Source organism: Octopus sinensis, linkage group LG14 (assembly GCF_006345805.1).
Source record: "Octopus sinensis linkage group LG14, ASM634580v1, whole genome shotgun sequence".
Classification (NCBI taxonomy): Eukaryota; Metazoa; Mollusca; class Cephalopoda; order Octopoda; family Octopodidae; genus Octopus; species Octopus sinensis.
In genome coordinates, this window is record NC_043010.1 from 25213679 (window position 1) to 25231638 (window position 17960).

At 38.2% G+C, this 17960-nt stretch overlaps 1 protein-coding gene across 2 annotated transcripts in view; it reads left to right on the forward strand.

Annotated features, from left to right (window-relative positions):
* Positions 1-17960, forward strand: part of LOC115219284 (fibronectin type 3 and ankyrin repeat domains protein 1-like) — a 45511-nt gene that overhangs the window by 16902 nt on the left and 10649 nt on the right. For both annotated transcript variants that reach the window (XM_036508735.1, XM_036508736.1), the window contains exons 7-10: positions 3937-4151; positions 5666-5838; positions 7855-7899; positions 9252-9353. In XM_036508735.1, coding sequence (XP_036364628.1) covers positions 3937-4151; positions 5666-5838; positions 7855-7899; positions 9252-9308 — 490 coding nt within the window. In that variant the 3' untranslated portion in view covers positions 9309-9353. The remainder of the gene's footprint in view (positions 1-3936; positions 4152-5665; positions 5839-7854; positions 7900-9251; positions 9354-17960) is intronic.

A 17960-nucleotide genomic window follows, 5' to 3' on the forward strand; every position in this document is an offset into this window, starting at 1 on the left:
ACACACAAAAGCCGTTCGATTCACTTCAACATTTAAGTTTAATTTGTCAAAATATTTCCGTCGCTAAAATCCGCGACCTGACAAAAATCCGTGCTGCATCTGAGAAAGTAACAGTAAGAATAAGAACGAGCTAAGTAAGGTATTCAAGAAAATCCTGCACACTACTGGCCTTAAAATCAAAGTTGTAGAAAAGACAGGTAGGACTATCAAATTGGCATTATGCAGATCATATCCATTTGATAGAATTATAAAAATAGGATCACGTGTGGTCGTATCGTATAGGAGACACGGTCGCACGTGGTCATATTCTTAATGATTATTTTACAGACCATATAATACATACAGCGGCAATAGAACACAAGTGGAATGACAACAAGATTTCTTTTTGAGATATATACATTATTTATTTTACATATTTTACAATCATGCTGATGTTGGAAGTTTGTAAGTGTTAGCATGTTTTTGTGTTCGGGAGTGCGACAGAGCAAAGCAGGTGAATGTGATTGACATAGCAACAGATAGTAGCAGATGGCTTAAGGTAGTTCTTAGAAGAACTAGAACCCAAGACAGATAATTGATTTACCGTTTATGAGGTACACGGAGTGTAATAGTTCCATATCAAGATGTTGCATCTCGTAGTTGAGATTAATTGAATCACTTGTGTTTTATCTTTCTCTTGATATGAATATACTTCCAGATATATTAACTGTAGCCGTTTTTTCGTGGTGAGATTTTCACCTAACCGCTATAGTTGAATCTGTAGTTGTCTTGTGTACAAATTAAATCTTCGTAGATAGAGACGATGTTTGGCGATGAGTTGTGTCTGTCGCTTGGTTTTTGCTGCGTCTTCATTATATATTCTGCTTGGTTATTTTTCTCTTGATATAATGGTGGTCGCTTGCCTTTCGAACTGGAACATGGTCGAGTATGCTCTGTGTGGTCAAAGGTCCGCCCTGAAAAGGACTGTAACCTAAGACGAGCTCTGTGGTCAGAGGTTTAGCTCTGAAAAGGACTGTAACCTAAGACGAACTCTGTGGTCAGAGGTTAGCCCTGAAAAGAACTAGAACCAAAGACGAAAAGTGTCTGAGAACACTTCTTTATATAAGGTTTATGTGGCTCAAACGAACTTCAGAAATGAAAAGCTGTGATTGGCTGCTTGGAACAAATGGTGCGAAAATAAGCGGAGGCAAATCGCGTCACGTGACAACCAGCGGTGCGAACGTAGTAGAGACCACGTGTCAACCAATCGGATTAGTGTTTACAACAATGTTAAACTAGCCGAAGATGTTTGTAATCTTGAACGATATTATTCTTAATGATATTCTCAAACAGTGAAGATAACAATGAGGGAAACAATATTGCTACAGAATCACCTGTCAAAGTAATTGTGCAGTATGTTCGACAAACCCACATGTAAACTGCAAAACCAAGGGCGCTGTATACCAAATTGAGTGCCAAGAAGGAGCTTGCACAACTAACTCAGAGTCATACATAGGTGAGACTTCTAGGAGTATCAATGATAGGTTCAAAGAACACCTGGACAACTACATTGAAAGGAAGCCAAACTCCATCTTCTACCAACATGCTGTAGACTGCCACAAGGGATCCTTAGGGAAACTTAAGTTGAACATCCTATCAACACATCCCACCGATGCAATGTTGAGACAGGTCACAGAAGCTGTTTGTATACAAGAATACAAACCTACTCTCAACCGAAAATCCGAACGGAGTAAACATCCAGATCCCATTCAGGAGGACCATTCTATAACCACCCCTCTCGCTCTTGTTTACATGTAATCCTTACATACATGTTGCAACGTGTGGTGCTAAAACACTTATGTGCAATTATATATAACCGTATGAGCATACGTTGTTTGATACGTATGTGTGTGTATGGTGCTATAAAAAAAAAATTTTTTTAATGCACATGCATACACATGAGCATGTATGGATATATGTATGTATTTATGCATATAAAAAAATAAAGAGCCCATAGGTTAATATAATCCATGTTCGGTTTTTAACCGATGCCCTTTAATCACAGCTGTGTCGTATTTTGTTTGTACGTGGGCGTGCGTATGTATGTTTATGCATGTGTGCGTGTGTGTATGTGTGTAATAGGACATATGTATGTAGAAGTGGATAAGAATATATGAGTATTTTAAGATTATATGTATATTTATGAGTGTGTCTATATGATTGTGTCTAATTGCGTATATGTATATGGTTATATGTGCACAGTTGCACCTAAACGTTGTATCCATTCACAGTTAGACGATGATGAGAGGAACAAGCACACACCCACACATATATATATGTGTGTGCGTCTATACAAACATATGTGTGTATATATACAACCTTCAACAAAGTAATAGTCATGTACACAACTTGGACGGACACATACCAGTACACGGACATACGTTCACATGCATATACACATGTACACACACACACACAGATGCGTCTGCCCATTCTCCTAGATACTCACATACATACGTAGCACATGAGTACAAACATACATACATACCTACGTATGGGCATACACACGTCATTACACATGTACATGTACGCACACACATACATAGGCACATGCATACATGCGTGTATACATACATACACACATGCGTACGTACGTGCATACACACATACATACATACATACATACGTATATATATTTAACCTGAACTAACTAGATGTAAGGGAGAAAAAAAAACAATAGTAAAACAAAAGTTTTGTGATATAGAGATAAATGTCTGATAATAGGTTTTAGAGTTTTGTTTTGGGGGTGAGGGTCGTAAATCACTTCCTAGTTTCGGCGGGGGGGGGAGGTTAAAATTTGATATTATTGTGATGAGTGGTCAGTCTACATCTATCCATCACTACAGGTTTATAGCTTTAAGTTTATAGTGTGTATGTGCGTGCATATACACACACATACTTACATACATACATACATACACACAGGTGTATATACATACATACATGCATGCATACATGCGTACATACATACATACACACATACATACGTACATATATATGACGAACTAACTGTTACTTTCTCAGATGCAGCACGGATTTTTGTCAGTGAACAGGTCGCGGATTTTAGCGACGAAAATATTTTGACAAATTAAACTTAAATGTTGAAGTGAATCGAACGGCTTTTGTGTATTTCTTAAATGGCTTACAAACACCTTCCACGCTGCAATTGTTTTCGTTCCAGTACACGATCTCAGATCAAATCACTTGCTATATATATATATATATATATATATATATATATATATATTGCCTTGCTTGCTGTAGGGAGCTTGTCTCCCTTGTCTGTTATTAGATAAGTGCTTCCCTGTGGCTAAGAGCTGTTCTGACTCATATTTCTAAAGATGCTGGTGCTGAAGAGCACCCTCAGTCACTTTAGTGATGTCCATACTTGTTCCTTCTGGTTCTAAATTGCAAAAAAGTCACCTTAATAATTTATATATATATACAGGTTAAAATAGTGAGGAAAATAAAACAAAATAAGGCAATGCAAGACAAAGACGTTTAATTTCATTTAATCTTAATAAGCAACATAAAGCATTCTCCACATGCACACACAACTTCTTTAAGTCATTCAAAACTTTCAATTGGTCTAAGTGTAAAAAACCCAACACTTCTGATGATCATTAACATTTTAGACTCCCACATACATAACCATTTGTACCGTTATTAAATGAACAACACTAAACATTCTCTCCACATATACAGAGACCCCATCAGGCTCATAGTTCCTCTGCAGACCTATTTAATAATATATCTTAGTGCTATGGAGACTAATTTAAATTTTTAATTTCAATCTAAGCTTAATTTTAAGCATTAACTTTATTTGAACTTTAATTTAATAATAACTACTTTCCATATTTTATTTTTCTACCTTTTTTTGTGGTGGGGTTACCTCAGTTTAATGCATGCCTGTATCCATGGTCAGCTGGCAGCTGTGAAGATCCTGGTCCAAAATGGTGCACTCTATGAAGATTTTGATTTGGGTGGGTCTGCTCCATTGCATCATGCTGTTGATAGCTGTGACTGTGACCTAATTGAATGGATGATCAGGAATGGAGCAGATGTGAACATTCGAGATAAAAATGCTCACTGGACTCCATTGATGCGATGTGGTGAGTTTTAAGTTTGCAGTTTCACTCACTTATTCAAATCTGTTTGGGGAATATATGTATATGCATAACTATACAGTTTAATTCATAACCTGCATAGTTTCATATTCCTCAGTCAATGAAACATTCACTTTCACTGTTTATGAAGGAGTAGAAGTGCAGACATCAAATGATGGTGTGAAGTTTAATTACATGGACAAAAAATCATGCCTTCAGAGTAGTTTGGCAGTGAAGTAATTGTGGTATTATTGATTTTGCAAGCAAGCACTATGGAGACAGCCTCAGTCCCTCCCAAGATACCTGTGTAATCCTCCTCTCTAATTCTGTTGACGTAGCGAAGACAACCTTTGTATCAAGCCACATCAGATCACCATATTCCTCTCATTTGGTAGATAACACCTTCCTCCTTTCTCTAACCAATGGAACCTACAAATGAGATTTTACAAGATACATCACAGGTCACCGATGGATGTGGGGAGTAACCTTAGATAAGAACTGATTTATGGGAGAGAGTACTTTTAATCCTTCACACATGAGATAATCTCTCTACTACTGATGCTATGACAAAAATACACCCAGTTCACTCTTGAGAGTGATTAGTGACAAGAACATCATCATCATCATCATTTAACATCCACTTTCCATGCTGACATGGGTTGGAAGATTTGACTGAGGACTGGCAAGCTAGGGGGCTGCACCAGGTTCCAATCTGATCTGGCAAGGTTTCTACAGATAGATGCCCTTCCTAATGCCAACCACTCCAAGAGTGTAGTGGATGCTTTTTACATGCCACCAGCATGGGAGCCAGTCAGGTGTCACTGGCATCAACCATGCTCAAATGGTTTTTTACATGTCACCAGCGTGGGTGCCACTAGGTGGTACTGGCATTAGCCACAACAATGATTTCACTTGACTCAACAGGTCTTCTTGAGCACAGCATATTGCCCGACAATTGAAAGGTACTCTTAAATGGTCTAGTTATGCAACACTGGCATAAGCCATGGCTATGGTCTCACTTAGCTTGCTGGGTCTCCTCAAGTACAGTGTGTTTCCAAAGGTTTCGGTCACTTGTCATTGCCTCTGTGAGGTCTAGGTCATGCTTCATTATCTCATCCCAAGTCTTCCTGGGTCTACCTCTTCCACAGGTACCCTCCACTGTTAGGGTGTGACACTTCTTCACACAGCTGTCCTCATCCATATGTAACACATAACCATACCACATCTGATGCTTCTTATGTCTAACTTTTCTCTCAGGGCGCTTACACTCTGTCATGTATGCACATGTAACTAAAATGAACTGTTTGAGAAAAACATTGACTCTGTTAACTGCATTGCAGGATACCAATTTAGAAGGGCTTATGAAAGACTTAAGATATTTTTGCCCCCATTGAAATATATGTACTCATAAATAGTGTCCTGTTGGTTATATTAAGTAATTTTCCTCCAAGTTGCTATCAAGTAATATTTATATATGTATTATTAACATGATGCTTGCTTTTCCCTAATTGTTTTTTCAGCTTCTCTACATGGTAACAAATTAATTGCTCTTACATTGATTCGCAATGGAGCTGACATTGATCTCAGGGATATTGATGGCAAGACTTGCTTAATGATTGCTGTCATCAATGGCTATCAAACGTTGGTGGAAGTTCTCTTGGAAAACAATGCTAATATTGTAATATACAATAAGGTTAGTAGATGGTCATTTTCTTTATTTGTCATCATAGATCATCACCATTATTACTGCTATTGTTTAACCTCAAGTCAGCATTGATTGAACTTACCTATGATGAAAGACATTCTGACAGTAACCAATCTATCATTTTGTATCTTAGGGACCACATCCAATCTTTTTAAGATGACAGAAGATTACTTGATGGCAATATAGATACTATTTCTATTTGTTCATCTCTCTCTCTCTGTGAAATAGAGGCCCTGCAGTGTACTGGTGCAGTTTGCATGGAGGTCCTCATTACCTCATCACAGCAGTGTAGGACATGTTTACAGTTTGGAGAGCAGCGAGATACCCGTGTAATCCTCCTCTCTATTTCTGTTGACATAGCGAAGACAACCTTTGTGTGAACCAGTATTCTTTCAGTAACAAACGATGATCGATGTCACATCTCAAAAGACAACCACTAGATAACTTTGACAAGTGTATTAATTTGATTTACCATCCATATTTATAAATAAAATACTACAATTAGCCATCATTTTTGATGGCACGGGGTCAGCTACTATATTATATATTCTGTAAATGTGATGATAACATTTGCAAACATCTTTGAGCAATGCAGGTTAACTCTTTAACATCAATCTCAGTAACAACTCTAAGGTTGGCTTTTACATTGATAATGTAAAGATGAAAGGCACAGGAGAAATGAGTCTGGCTGGAATAGCTGACTCTGGAGACCATTGATTTATTCACATACCTGGGCAGTAACATCACTAAACGTTGAAACTTGGGGAAATGATGTGGAGAAGAATCTCAGCAAGGTTGTAACTGTCTAGTAGTACCTGAAACCTGTACAGTCTAACATTTCATCAAATAAGGCATCAAATATTACCTGTATACATCCATCATCATGCTAATGGTTACTTATGTCTTGAGATAGGGATATATAGCAGACTGTCTTCCACAGATATTGACTTAAGACTATAGTAAAAATTTCTTGGTACAGCTACATCATTAATAAAGAAGTAACCTATGGGCTTTCTTCCCCATAAGACAGAAGATGCATGCCCATGTGCTAGTGGAGATATAGAAGGTGAGGCAGTCCTGTCAAGATGAGAACCATAGAGAAGGGACTGGCAGATATGGGGAGGTCCTAGCAGCAGGCTCAAAATAGGGCTTGTGACTGTGTTGGGTGAACATTAATCATTGCAAATTCTTCTTTGAAGGCAGAAGGAAATAAGACTAAGATATGTACATCATGTATGTAAATATAAAGGGTAAAGACCTCCTTCGGTCATGAATGACCATGGGATTGCACTTAGAAAGTTCTCCCCCAAGGCACAAGTCCAGGCAAGGTTGTTTGTGGAAGACCAGCAGTCATCCATGCATTCCAGCCTCCCCTCTCCATACCACTGATGTTATCTGAGGGAAAGGCAAAGGGTGATACAGCTTGGCACCAGTAACATCGCAACTCATTTCTGCAGTTGCGTGAACTGGAGCAATGTGAAATAAAGTGTTTTGCTCAAGAACACAACACACACAGCCTGGTCTGGGAATCGAACTCACTACCTCATGACTATGAGCCTAATGCTCTAACCACTGAATCATATACCTTCTCACACACATACACATATATATACACACACAAGGGGGTGCTGTAAAGTTCTTGATTTTGGTTAAAAGAAAATACAGCAGAATCAGTTAATTATTATTTTATTCAACATATTCCTCTCTTAGATTTATGCACTGGTCCTTGTAGTGGTTCTTCAGTTTTTCTAAACCCAGTAAAAGAACTTGGAAGTCCTAAACCATTTAACTAAATTGTCTGTTTATGCATGTATGTATTGATGTTAAGTATGATTATATATGTATGTTTGTTTGTATGTGTGCTCTTAAGTACATATGTATTTTTGTAATGCAATGTGTGTGTGTGTAAACATGTTTATACATGTATATGGTCTTGTTACTTTGGAAGAAACCAGTACTATATATGAAAAAAACCACTTTCATTTTTATCCCTCTCCCTTTCAGAATGGTCATACTGCATATAAATTGGCCATGTCACTTGAAAAAGATGTAAGTAAATTCATAATCAAAGTTAAATCAAACATGAAATGGATCATCATCGCCCTACTTCTTCTCTTTCCCTTTCCCTTATTTCTCCTCTTCCTCTTGTTTTTGCTTACTGTTAGCTTACTTTTTCTACAAACTCCAGTTCTGATTAAGTAACTCCTAAAGCATGTAGGAAGCTAAACAAAAACAAAAAGGTGTGAAGTGCAGATCAAGAACATTTTGAGTGTGTCGTTGTTTGACTAGTGGTTTAACCATGACCATCCCTGTCTTTTTTTCTCAAGTATAATGTATATAGGACTACATTAGCCAATATATACTTTTTATAAAATACTAGGTGTAAGTTGAGGTTAATTTGACTGCATCTAACAAGTCAAGTAACCATTGTTGTTCCCTACCAAATATATTATAACCAATTGTCAATATCGTAACAACTGCTGCATCATAAATGTTATGGCTTTCTTCCACAAAGATAGAAACTAATCTAACATTAACCAGTCGCTTACTCCCTACAATTCACATGTGCAATTACATTAGATTCAAGTTAAAATTATACCTGGCAAAACACAGCTACTTCATATTATAAGCATGCACACAAAATAAAAAGGAAATTGGTAAGGAAGCCATTATGTGGTCACTTGATCTACGAGAAACAGCAGTCAAATTGCTCTCAAATAATACACTATACTCTTTACTCTTTACTCTTTTACTTGTTTCAGTCATTTGACTGCGGCCATGCTGGAGCACCGCCTTTAGTCGAGCAAATCGACCCCGGGACTTATTCTTTGTAAGCCCAGTACTTATTCTATCGGTCTCTTTTGCCGAACCGCAAAGTGACGGGGACGTAAACACACCAGCATCGGTTGTCAAGCAATGCTAGGGGGACAAACACAAACACATACACACACATATATATATATTTTAAAAAATGGAAGTATGCATTTCATAATTAGTACTAGATATCCTAAAAGGGATATTTTAGTAATACTAGATATCCCTAAAAGAGACATCTAATACTACTACTAAAATGGCTGATGATCATACTGGAATGCTTTTGATCATTACAGTTTTTCATTTGGTGTACTAAAATCTCTAAACACTCTTTGTCTCTCTCTCTCACACATACATACATGCACATACATATCTTCATAACTTTTAACATCTACTTTCCATACTTGTATAGGATGGATTTTGTTGGAGCAGATTTTCTAAAGCCAGATACCCTTCCTGTTACCAACCATCATTTTGTTTCCAAGCAAGGAGACATTTTCCTGTAGCCCAACATGTTTTCAAGAAATTATAACTAGTTTCTCCATACATATTTGGATTAGTTCATGTCCCTTCTTTTCATTTGTTAGTCAATAATAGAGAGCCTGATGAAATTTATGGAAAAGCATAAAATTGAGTGTTGCTAAGAAGTCAAGGTGTAAAGTGAACATTGCACAACTTATGAAATTTAGGTGGGTACCTGTTTACATATTCTCGTGCTTTTTTATTTTTCTTACTCACACACACACACATTCTTTGTAGTTGGCTTGCAAAATTCTTGGTGTAAAAATTGGCATTGAAACAAATTTGTTGTATCTTGGGTGGGAGTGTCATTATGCTAACAAAAACACATGTACTAGTGCATGTATCTTTTGGCATAATGACCCTCACAAAATAGGGCAATATATGTGTGTATGTATGTATAGGAAAAATATCAATGAATTTCAAATATATCAAATAATTATAACCATATATCTCCTTAGCATTCTAGCATAAAGTCACCTCTCTCTCTATTATATTCTCACTCAGTTGAGACAGTCCTTAGTCTTGTGAGTTACATAATGACCTAACTTGTGCTGGTGCAACAAAAAAGCCTCCATCACACTCTGTAAAGTAGCTAGAGTTAGAAAGGACATCTAGCTATAGAAACCATGTCAAAGAGACTTCAGAGAACTCCACAGTCCTCACTGGATCTATGCCAGTATAGGTTAGATGGTTCAATAGAGTATAAATGATTCCAACACCAATGACACATACATCATCCTCTCAAGTAAATTTGATTTGGTAGAGTGTACAATATTTGCACTATTTTAGGTGCCTATACAGTTGCAAGCAAAGACACCCTTTCATCCTGCCCACCTTTACTCTGCAGAGCTCTCAAGCTGTGATGGCTGCTACTCATTTTCAGCTGAGTAAACTGGAACAATGTGAAATGAAGCACTTTGCAGGATCTTGCAAGCTGGTAGTGTTATTCAGCATGAATTCATGTTTGATTGATACTTGCAGACTAAATAAATATGGATAGGAAGTGAGTTTCAGATAGCTGTAATTCTGAGAATAATGGTTTATTTAGTGCAGGATTTTTGTAATATACCAGATGTATAAGAGAAGAGGTAAATGAATATGGTTGATTTCTATAGTTTGAATAGTTCACAGAAGCACAAACCATTGTGGCAATGGTATATTAGACAAAAGAGAAATGCAATGCATCAACCTTTAGTGATTCTAGTGTGTTAGTGAGTGAAGGTTTGCCAGTGAGGCAAATAGCTTTTTTGGTTACATTCTGTATTTGTGTGTGTGTAGCAAAAATTTGATCCCTACTTAATAGTATGTAACTTATCAACCTACCAATTTCAAGACCATGAGTTTAAAATACACTGTAACATTTCAGTATGTTTATTCTAAATATATTCTACATTACTTTAGTTCACCTAACTATAGGGAATAAAGTAGCAGATCCTGAGAGTTTGCTTGCTATGGACTGGTTATCTATTCAATCTATATCAAGAAGTCAAAGGTGTCCTTAGATGTGTATATATTGTAATTTAATAGAAAATTGAATAATTGAATGATAATTTACTTATGTTTGTTTATTGTGTGTGTATAAATATTTGCAAATTAACACATGCATATATATGCCGGTGGCATGTAAAAAGCACCCACTACACTCACGGAATGGTTGGCATTAGGAAGGGCATCCAGCTGTAGAAACACTGCCAGATCAGACTAGAGCCTGGTGTAGCCCCCTGGCTTCCCAGACGCCGGTCAAACTGTCCAATCCATGCTAGCATGGAAAATGGACGTTGAACAATGATGATGATGATAAGTCTGTGTGGAAAGAAGTTATTGTTTCTTAGAGATATTTATCCAAGTGTACACCGGATTAGCTCTATATCAATTAATGATACTGGAAATTCTACATGTGCTTAAGTACTAGCCTTTATTGTTGGTTCTTCTTTGATATTAGTACCTCACTTTTTGAAATTCCAGTTGTTGCTATAGATGTTATCCTTTTGATATAGGAGAAAAATTTATAACAATACAAAGATAATGGAGAATGCATCCATAGAATAATCAATATATTTATTATAATAATCAAATCATGTTACCTACATGTATTTTGGTCTGTTGCTTAGATTCGTATTAATGCAATTAAATTGTATCATTAATTTGAGAAAGCAAAAACCTTCATCAGGGCTAAAATAGACTGTTAAAAAGGTAACATCATAGGCTGCTATTTCTTCATACATCTTCATGGATGGAGGGTTCAATTCAAATTGAATTTTAACAAGTGGTCTTGGATACTATTCTAAAAATAGCTAGAGGTTCATTTTTCAACCCCACTGGACAGGGGATAGTCATAGTTTAGACGAACTAGGTCATAATACTATTCACCCTTTTAGAGGTGCAAATTCTTTACTGTTAAGTATGCTTGTAAGCAAATTAATCATTAACTATATAGGTTTGTAGTTTGCTTTTACCATTTGTACTATCTATCATGCTCACATTATATATTTATCTATATGTACTTATTGGTAAGAAAAATAAATCTAGGTATGTACTCATTTGCTATCTTTTATTTATTTATTTTTGTTTATTATTATTGTAAGAAGTTATATTATTGTTACATAATTTATTACTTAGATTCATTATTTGATAGTTTTGGTTCCTATTTTTTCTATTTATTTAATGGTATAGAAATATGATTCTAAATTATCATATACACTGTATATTTTTATCTAAAATCATTTGAATACATTTAAACACAAAGAAAATATATTTTTAGCTTTAAAAGCTTATATACTATTCTATCATTCATATAGTGTTTATTTTAATTAAATTTATTTAAATTCAATAAACATTTCAAAAATAATTCCTTTTCTCTTGGCAAATGAGGAAATCTTTAAACACAATGTAGATTATTATAACATACCACTAGGTAAAGCCAGATATAAGCAAAAATTAAAATTCTACAGACCAAACTTAAATAATAATAGTAACTATACACAAAACAAGATTTGCAATAATGATACTAACATAGAAATAAACGAGCATAAACATAAAATAATTACAGATAAAATAAGGAATAATTCAAATAAGAATAATATAAGAAAAAACATCAGGAAACAGTTAGAAAACATAAGGGAATTGAACACGTAACAAGGGTAGAAACACTAAGGAACTAGTAAAAATCATAAGTAACAAGGATCAGAGCATAGATGTGATGGCAAGGAAAAGAGAGGTATAAAGGTCATAATATGTATGGTCAGGCTTTGCCAAGAAGTCTTAAGTAGAGAGTGGGGATTGCAAGGATTGGCAAAATCCTGGGTAGAGGGCAGTGAAGGCAAGAGAGGGGATTGGAAGACTATCATAGTTTATGAAGAGGAAATGTGCGGAAAAGAAAGATGCTGTTGAAAAGAGGAAATGTAACTACATATAGATATATGCTTTATGCTTTAGAGTGTGTTTCTTTTTTTTAATATATGATACATTGACAATATATATGTTTGTGTGTGTGTGTATGTATGTATGTATATACGATATACGAGGTCTGATGAATAAGTATCCAGACTATTGCCATAGTAATGAAGCTAAAGCATGCAGAGTGAAGCTGCTTGGCACACACTGATCTTAAACACTGCTGCACATGCATACTAAGATTTAATGTTCTAGCTCACTTCTGCTGTTTACAGTAGTGCTTGGAAGGAAGGTGTGTAGCATGTGATCATTGCATTGACCATGACAGAGAAAGTTGTTATGGTAATACCAGCTCAGAGGCCTAAGTAAAGTTGCAGAACGTGTATGGAGAGGAGTGTATGAGTCATACACAAATGTAAGAATGGTTCAGACTTTTCCAAGATGGCCGAAAATATCTCAATATTGACAAACATTCTGGGAGACCTACAACCAGTTGAAGTGAGAAAAATATTGCAGATGTGTGTGCAACTGTGAAGGGAAATTGTTGAATTACCATCTGTGAATTATCACAAGATATACAGATTAGTTACGGTTTAATTCAGTCCATTATCACTGAAGATTTAGGTATGAGACTCGTGTCTACCAAGTTTGTGCCAAACTGCTTTCAGTTGACCAAAAAGACACTCGGGTTTCAGTTGCACAAGATCTTCTTGTGCCTAGAACAAAGAAAAACTTTGTGTAGGCCTCTGAGCAGGTATCACCAAGCTTTTAGCAAAATTTGATGTAGATTCTCTGCTCAATTTTCGCTGTCATGGTCATTGGAACGATCGCACGCTACACACCTTCTCTCCAAAACTGCTGTAAACAGCGGAAGTGAGTTAGAATGTTAAAACTTAGTGCACATGCACAGCAGATTTCAAGGTCAATCTTTGCCAAGAGGCTTCACTCTGCATGCTTTAGTTTGTTACGATGGCAACAGTCCAGATACTTATTGATATATATATATATATATATATATATATATATATATATATATATATATATATATATATACGCACAGATCTAATGAAGAAATACGCACAGATCATGAACAGTTAAATATTCTCTCATTACTCTGTCTAGCTCAAATATGTTTTTCGTTTAGTCTTGTCTCCCTGTTGCTCCCGGTTCATAGCCATTTATCTTTCCCCTAAAAATCTCACTTTCTCAGATTTTTCAAACCTACTTTCTTGCTCACACGATTAACAGAACCTCTTCCTAGTTTATGGTGCACCCGCCCTCCCACCCCCTCCACACATGCCGGAAGTTCCTATTCTTTGCCATCCCAGGGTTGCTTCCCATGAAGACTGCAAATGCTCTTTCACCATTCCTACCCCTAGTCTCGACCTATGTAAGGTAATGTTCACACAGTGCAAAATATGAAAGGCTAGAGTTATGCAGGTTGAACTTAAGGCTACTGTATTACTTGCACATGAATTCTGCCAAATGCGAGCTTTCTTTTCAGGTACATGAAGCTACTGTCCACCGTCCCAGGGTCTCTAGGGCCCATACCTCCCACACCCTCAGGGTTGGCACCCTCAACGTTGGCACACTGAAAGGTAGGTCTGGCAAGATAGTCGAGATGCTTGAATGGAGATGTGTGGATATATGTTGCATGCAAGAAGTAAGGTGGAGAGGAGGATCTGCTAGGTTCCTCACAGGCAAGGAACACAGGTACAAGATTTTCTGGGCAGGGAACACTGACAGAGTTGGTGACGTGGGTATACTTATTGCTGATAAATGGGTAGATAAAGTAATTGAGGTAATCAGAGTATGTGACAGAATACTTAAGATTAGATTAGTGCTTCATCATAGTTTAGCAACCATTATATCAGCCTATGCTCCTCAGTCGGGGCTACCCGATGGACAGAAAGACCGATTTTATGACACTCTACTGCAGACTACCTCGTTGACGAACGACAGAGACCTTCTCTTTGTGGCTGGTGACTTCAATGGTCACATTGGACGACATGCTGGGGGCTTCCATGGCGTACATGGAGGCTATGGCTATGGTTTCTGCAACGAGGAGGGAACCAGGCTGCTGGAGTTCTGCGATGCAAATAATCTTATGATTTGCAACACTAACTTCAGGAAACATACCAGCCACCTAGTCACCTACCAATCGGGCCAACATACCAGCCAAATTGACTACATCCTTGCCAGGCAAAGGGAGAAGAAGGATCTGGAAGCTTAAAGATCCTGCGAATGGACAGAGATTTAGGGACATGCTACTTGAAGCCTTTGACAAAGTAGAAGGGGATAGAGTATCACATGGGGTAGAAGGCAACTGCACGTTTCTAAGGGACAACCTGCTGAGAGCCACTGACCAGATCTGTGGCTGGTGCAAAGTCCCCTCTCGTCCCAAGGTAACCTGGTGGTGGAACAGTGTTGTAGACAGGGCTATTAGAGAAAAGAGACAGACTTGGAAGGACTGGAAGAATGGTGGTAGCAGGGAATTGTATCACCTTGAGAGAAAAGCTGGACCTAAGAAGCATCAGATGTGGTGTGCAAGAGAGACGTTTGCGCTGGTATGGGCACGTGGCAAGAATGGATGAAGATAGTTGTGTGAAAAAGTTCCACACCCTAGCGGTTGAGGGAACCTGTGGAAGAGGCAGACCCAGGAAAACCTGGGACGAGGTGGTGAAGCACGACCTTCGAACTTTAGGTCTCACTGAGGAAATGACTAGAGACCAAGACCTCTGGAAGTATGCTGTGTGTGAGAAGACCCGGCAAGACAAGTGAGACCATAACCCATGGCCTTCTACATGGGATGTAGCCAGCCCACTTATGCATACCTTCCCTTCTTGGGACACAAAACTCTACTTGTGAAGACCTGTTGAGGCAAGTGAGAATCAGAATCGAAATCGATCAATGGAAATTGCAGCTGAGTTACCAGTGCCGGTGGCACGTAAGAGAACCATCCGAACGTGGCCGTTGCCAGCGCCACCCCAACTGGCCTCATGCCGGTGGCACGTAAAAAGCACCATCCGTTTGTGGCCGTTGCCAGCCTCGCCTGGCCCCCGTGCCGGTGGCATGTAAAACGCACCATCATTTCGTGGCCGTTGCCAGCCCCGCCTGGCCCCCGTGCCGGTAGCACATAAAAAGCACCATCCGATCGTGGCCGTTTGCCAGACTCGTCTGGCACGTAAAAAGCACCCACTACACTCATGGAGTGGTTGGCGTTAGGAAGGGCATCCAGCCATAGAAACATTGCCAGATCAATCTGGGCCTGGTGCAGCCTTCTGGCTTCCCAGACCCCAGTTGAATCGTCCAACCCATGCTAGCATGGAAAGCGGACGCTAAACGATGATGATGATGATATATATATATAATAAATAACAACAAAAGAATGAGACCTCGATATTAGGTAAATAGAGGAATTTATATATGTATAGCTTAGGACCATCAGTAAGTTGTCATAATAGGATTCAAAGTTTCAAATGCCAGAGCTAATAGACGTTATAAAACAAAACGTTGAATAAAAAGGAAGTTATTCTAATAGGTTGGAAAAAATATAAAACATAAAAAATACATGCAACCATATGCTCACAATACATAGACATAAAACCGCTTGCGTTAACGCTTACATACATACACACTCACACCAATATGTATATGTACATGCCCATACACACACAAACATGTGCATTAATGTACTCATACACATATCCACACACATACGTCCAACCCGTGCTAGCGCGGAAAACGGACGTTAAATGATGATGATGATGATATGCACATAAGTGTGTGCTTATGTATATATGTATACATACGCATGATGGCCGTCCACTTGTGACCGAGGAAGACCACTGCCGACCTTCAGGAACATTGTGTGCTCTAGGACTAACTTATATTTTGCATTTGCAGCTCCATTGGTGGCTAATGAGCCCTGCTCTTGACAAGCATACATGACTGCAAACATTGATATATAGGACAGGACACTGACTAGGAGAACAAAGCCTGTCATCGCCACAGATGCAGGAAGCAGGTTAAGGAGGGGATCGACACTTTTGAGAGAGCACGTATCCAGTATGAAGAACTTAAGCGAGCTGTGCGAAAGCGCACGGCTTGTATAGTGAATACATACTCATAGAAGGCATACATTTACGCATAAATGTACATATGTACACAGATATATATATATATACACACACCGTCCTAAACTATACTTATATATATATACACACACACACACGCAATTTCAGTCATTGGCGGTCTTCTTTTTCTCCTCTTCTTCTTCATATGCTAAAACTTGAAAACCGCATTACTATTAATATACGATTCTGCAATTTAAATTCCCAGTTCAAATACTTTCTTCTTCAATTCAACTCCCGCTCGATGACCGCAGCAAGTTCTTAAAAAATTTATCTACTATATTTTTTATTCGTTTGTTAATACTTTATTCATACACTGTTACGAAAATTTAACCCTTTTTTAAGATACTTTCAAGCCTCGCCATAAATTGATTTATCTTCCTATCTCTCTCTACTATATTTAGTTACCAGCAGGCTGCCTCAAGCCATATCCCATCTTTTTCCCATCTTTCAGTCATTGGCGGTCTTCTTTTATTTTTCCTCCTCTTCTTCTTCATATGCTAAAACTTGAAAACCGCCATTACTATTACTATTACGATTCTGCAATTTAAATTCCAGTTCAACTACTTTCTTTTCAATTTCAACTCCCGCTCGATGACCGCAGCAAGTTCTTAAAAAATTATCTTACTATATTTTTATTCGTTGTTAATACGTTTATTTCATACATGTTACGAAAATTTAACCTTTTTTAGATACTTTCAAGCTTCGCCATAATGATTTATCTTCCTATCTCTCTCTCTACAATATTTAACCGCAGCTGCTCAAGCCGTAATCCCATCTTTTTCCCATCTTTCAGTCATTGGCGGTGCGCCCGCCCCCCACCCCACCACCAATACCGTTGAAACTGTTTCTCACCCCACCACCAATACCGTTGAACATGTTCTCACCCCCCCACCACCAAATACCAGTATACCCCGTTCTCTCTATCTACACCGGATACACCTTAACTCATCTACACTGGGTACGCCACTCCCTCCTCCTCCTCCCACTACCACTTCTCCTCATATGCTTAAGACAAGCTGCTAGCGCCTAGCTCATCAACTGCCCACCGATCTTACGCTTCCTCCTGACACTGCCTCAACCCGACCATCCCCTTTTTAGTACCCTCCCGCCTCGTCACCTACCCATCTAAGTACCCCCTACCCATTCTAAGTACCCCCCTACCCATTCTAAGTACCCCGGATCCCCAAGTACCCCGGATCCCCAAAAATACCCCAATCCCCAAAGTACCCCGGACCTCGTTCCCCC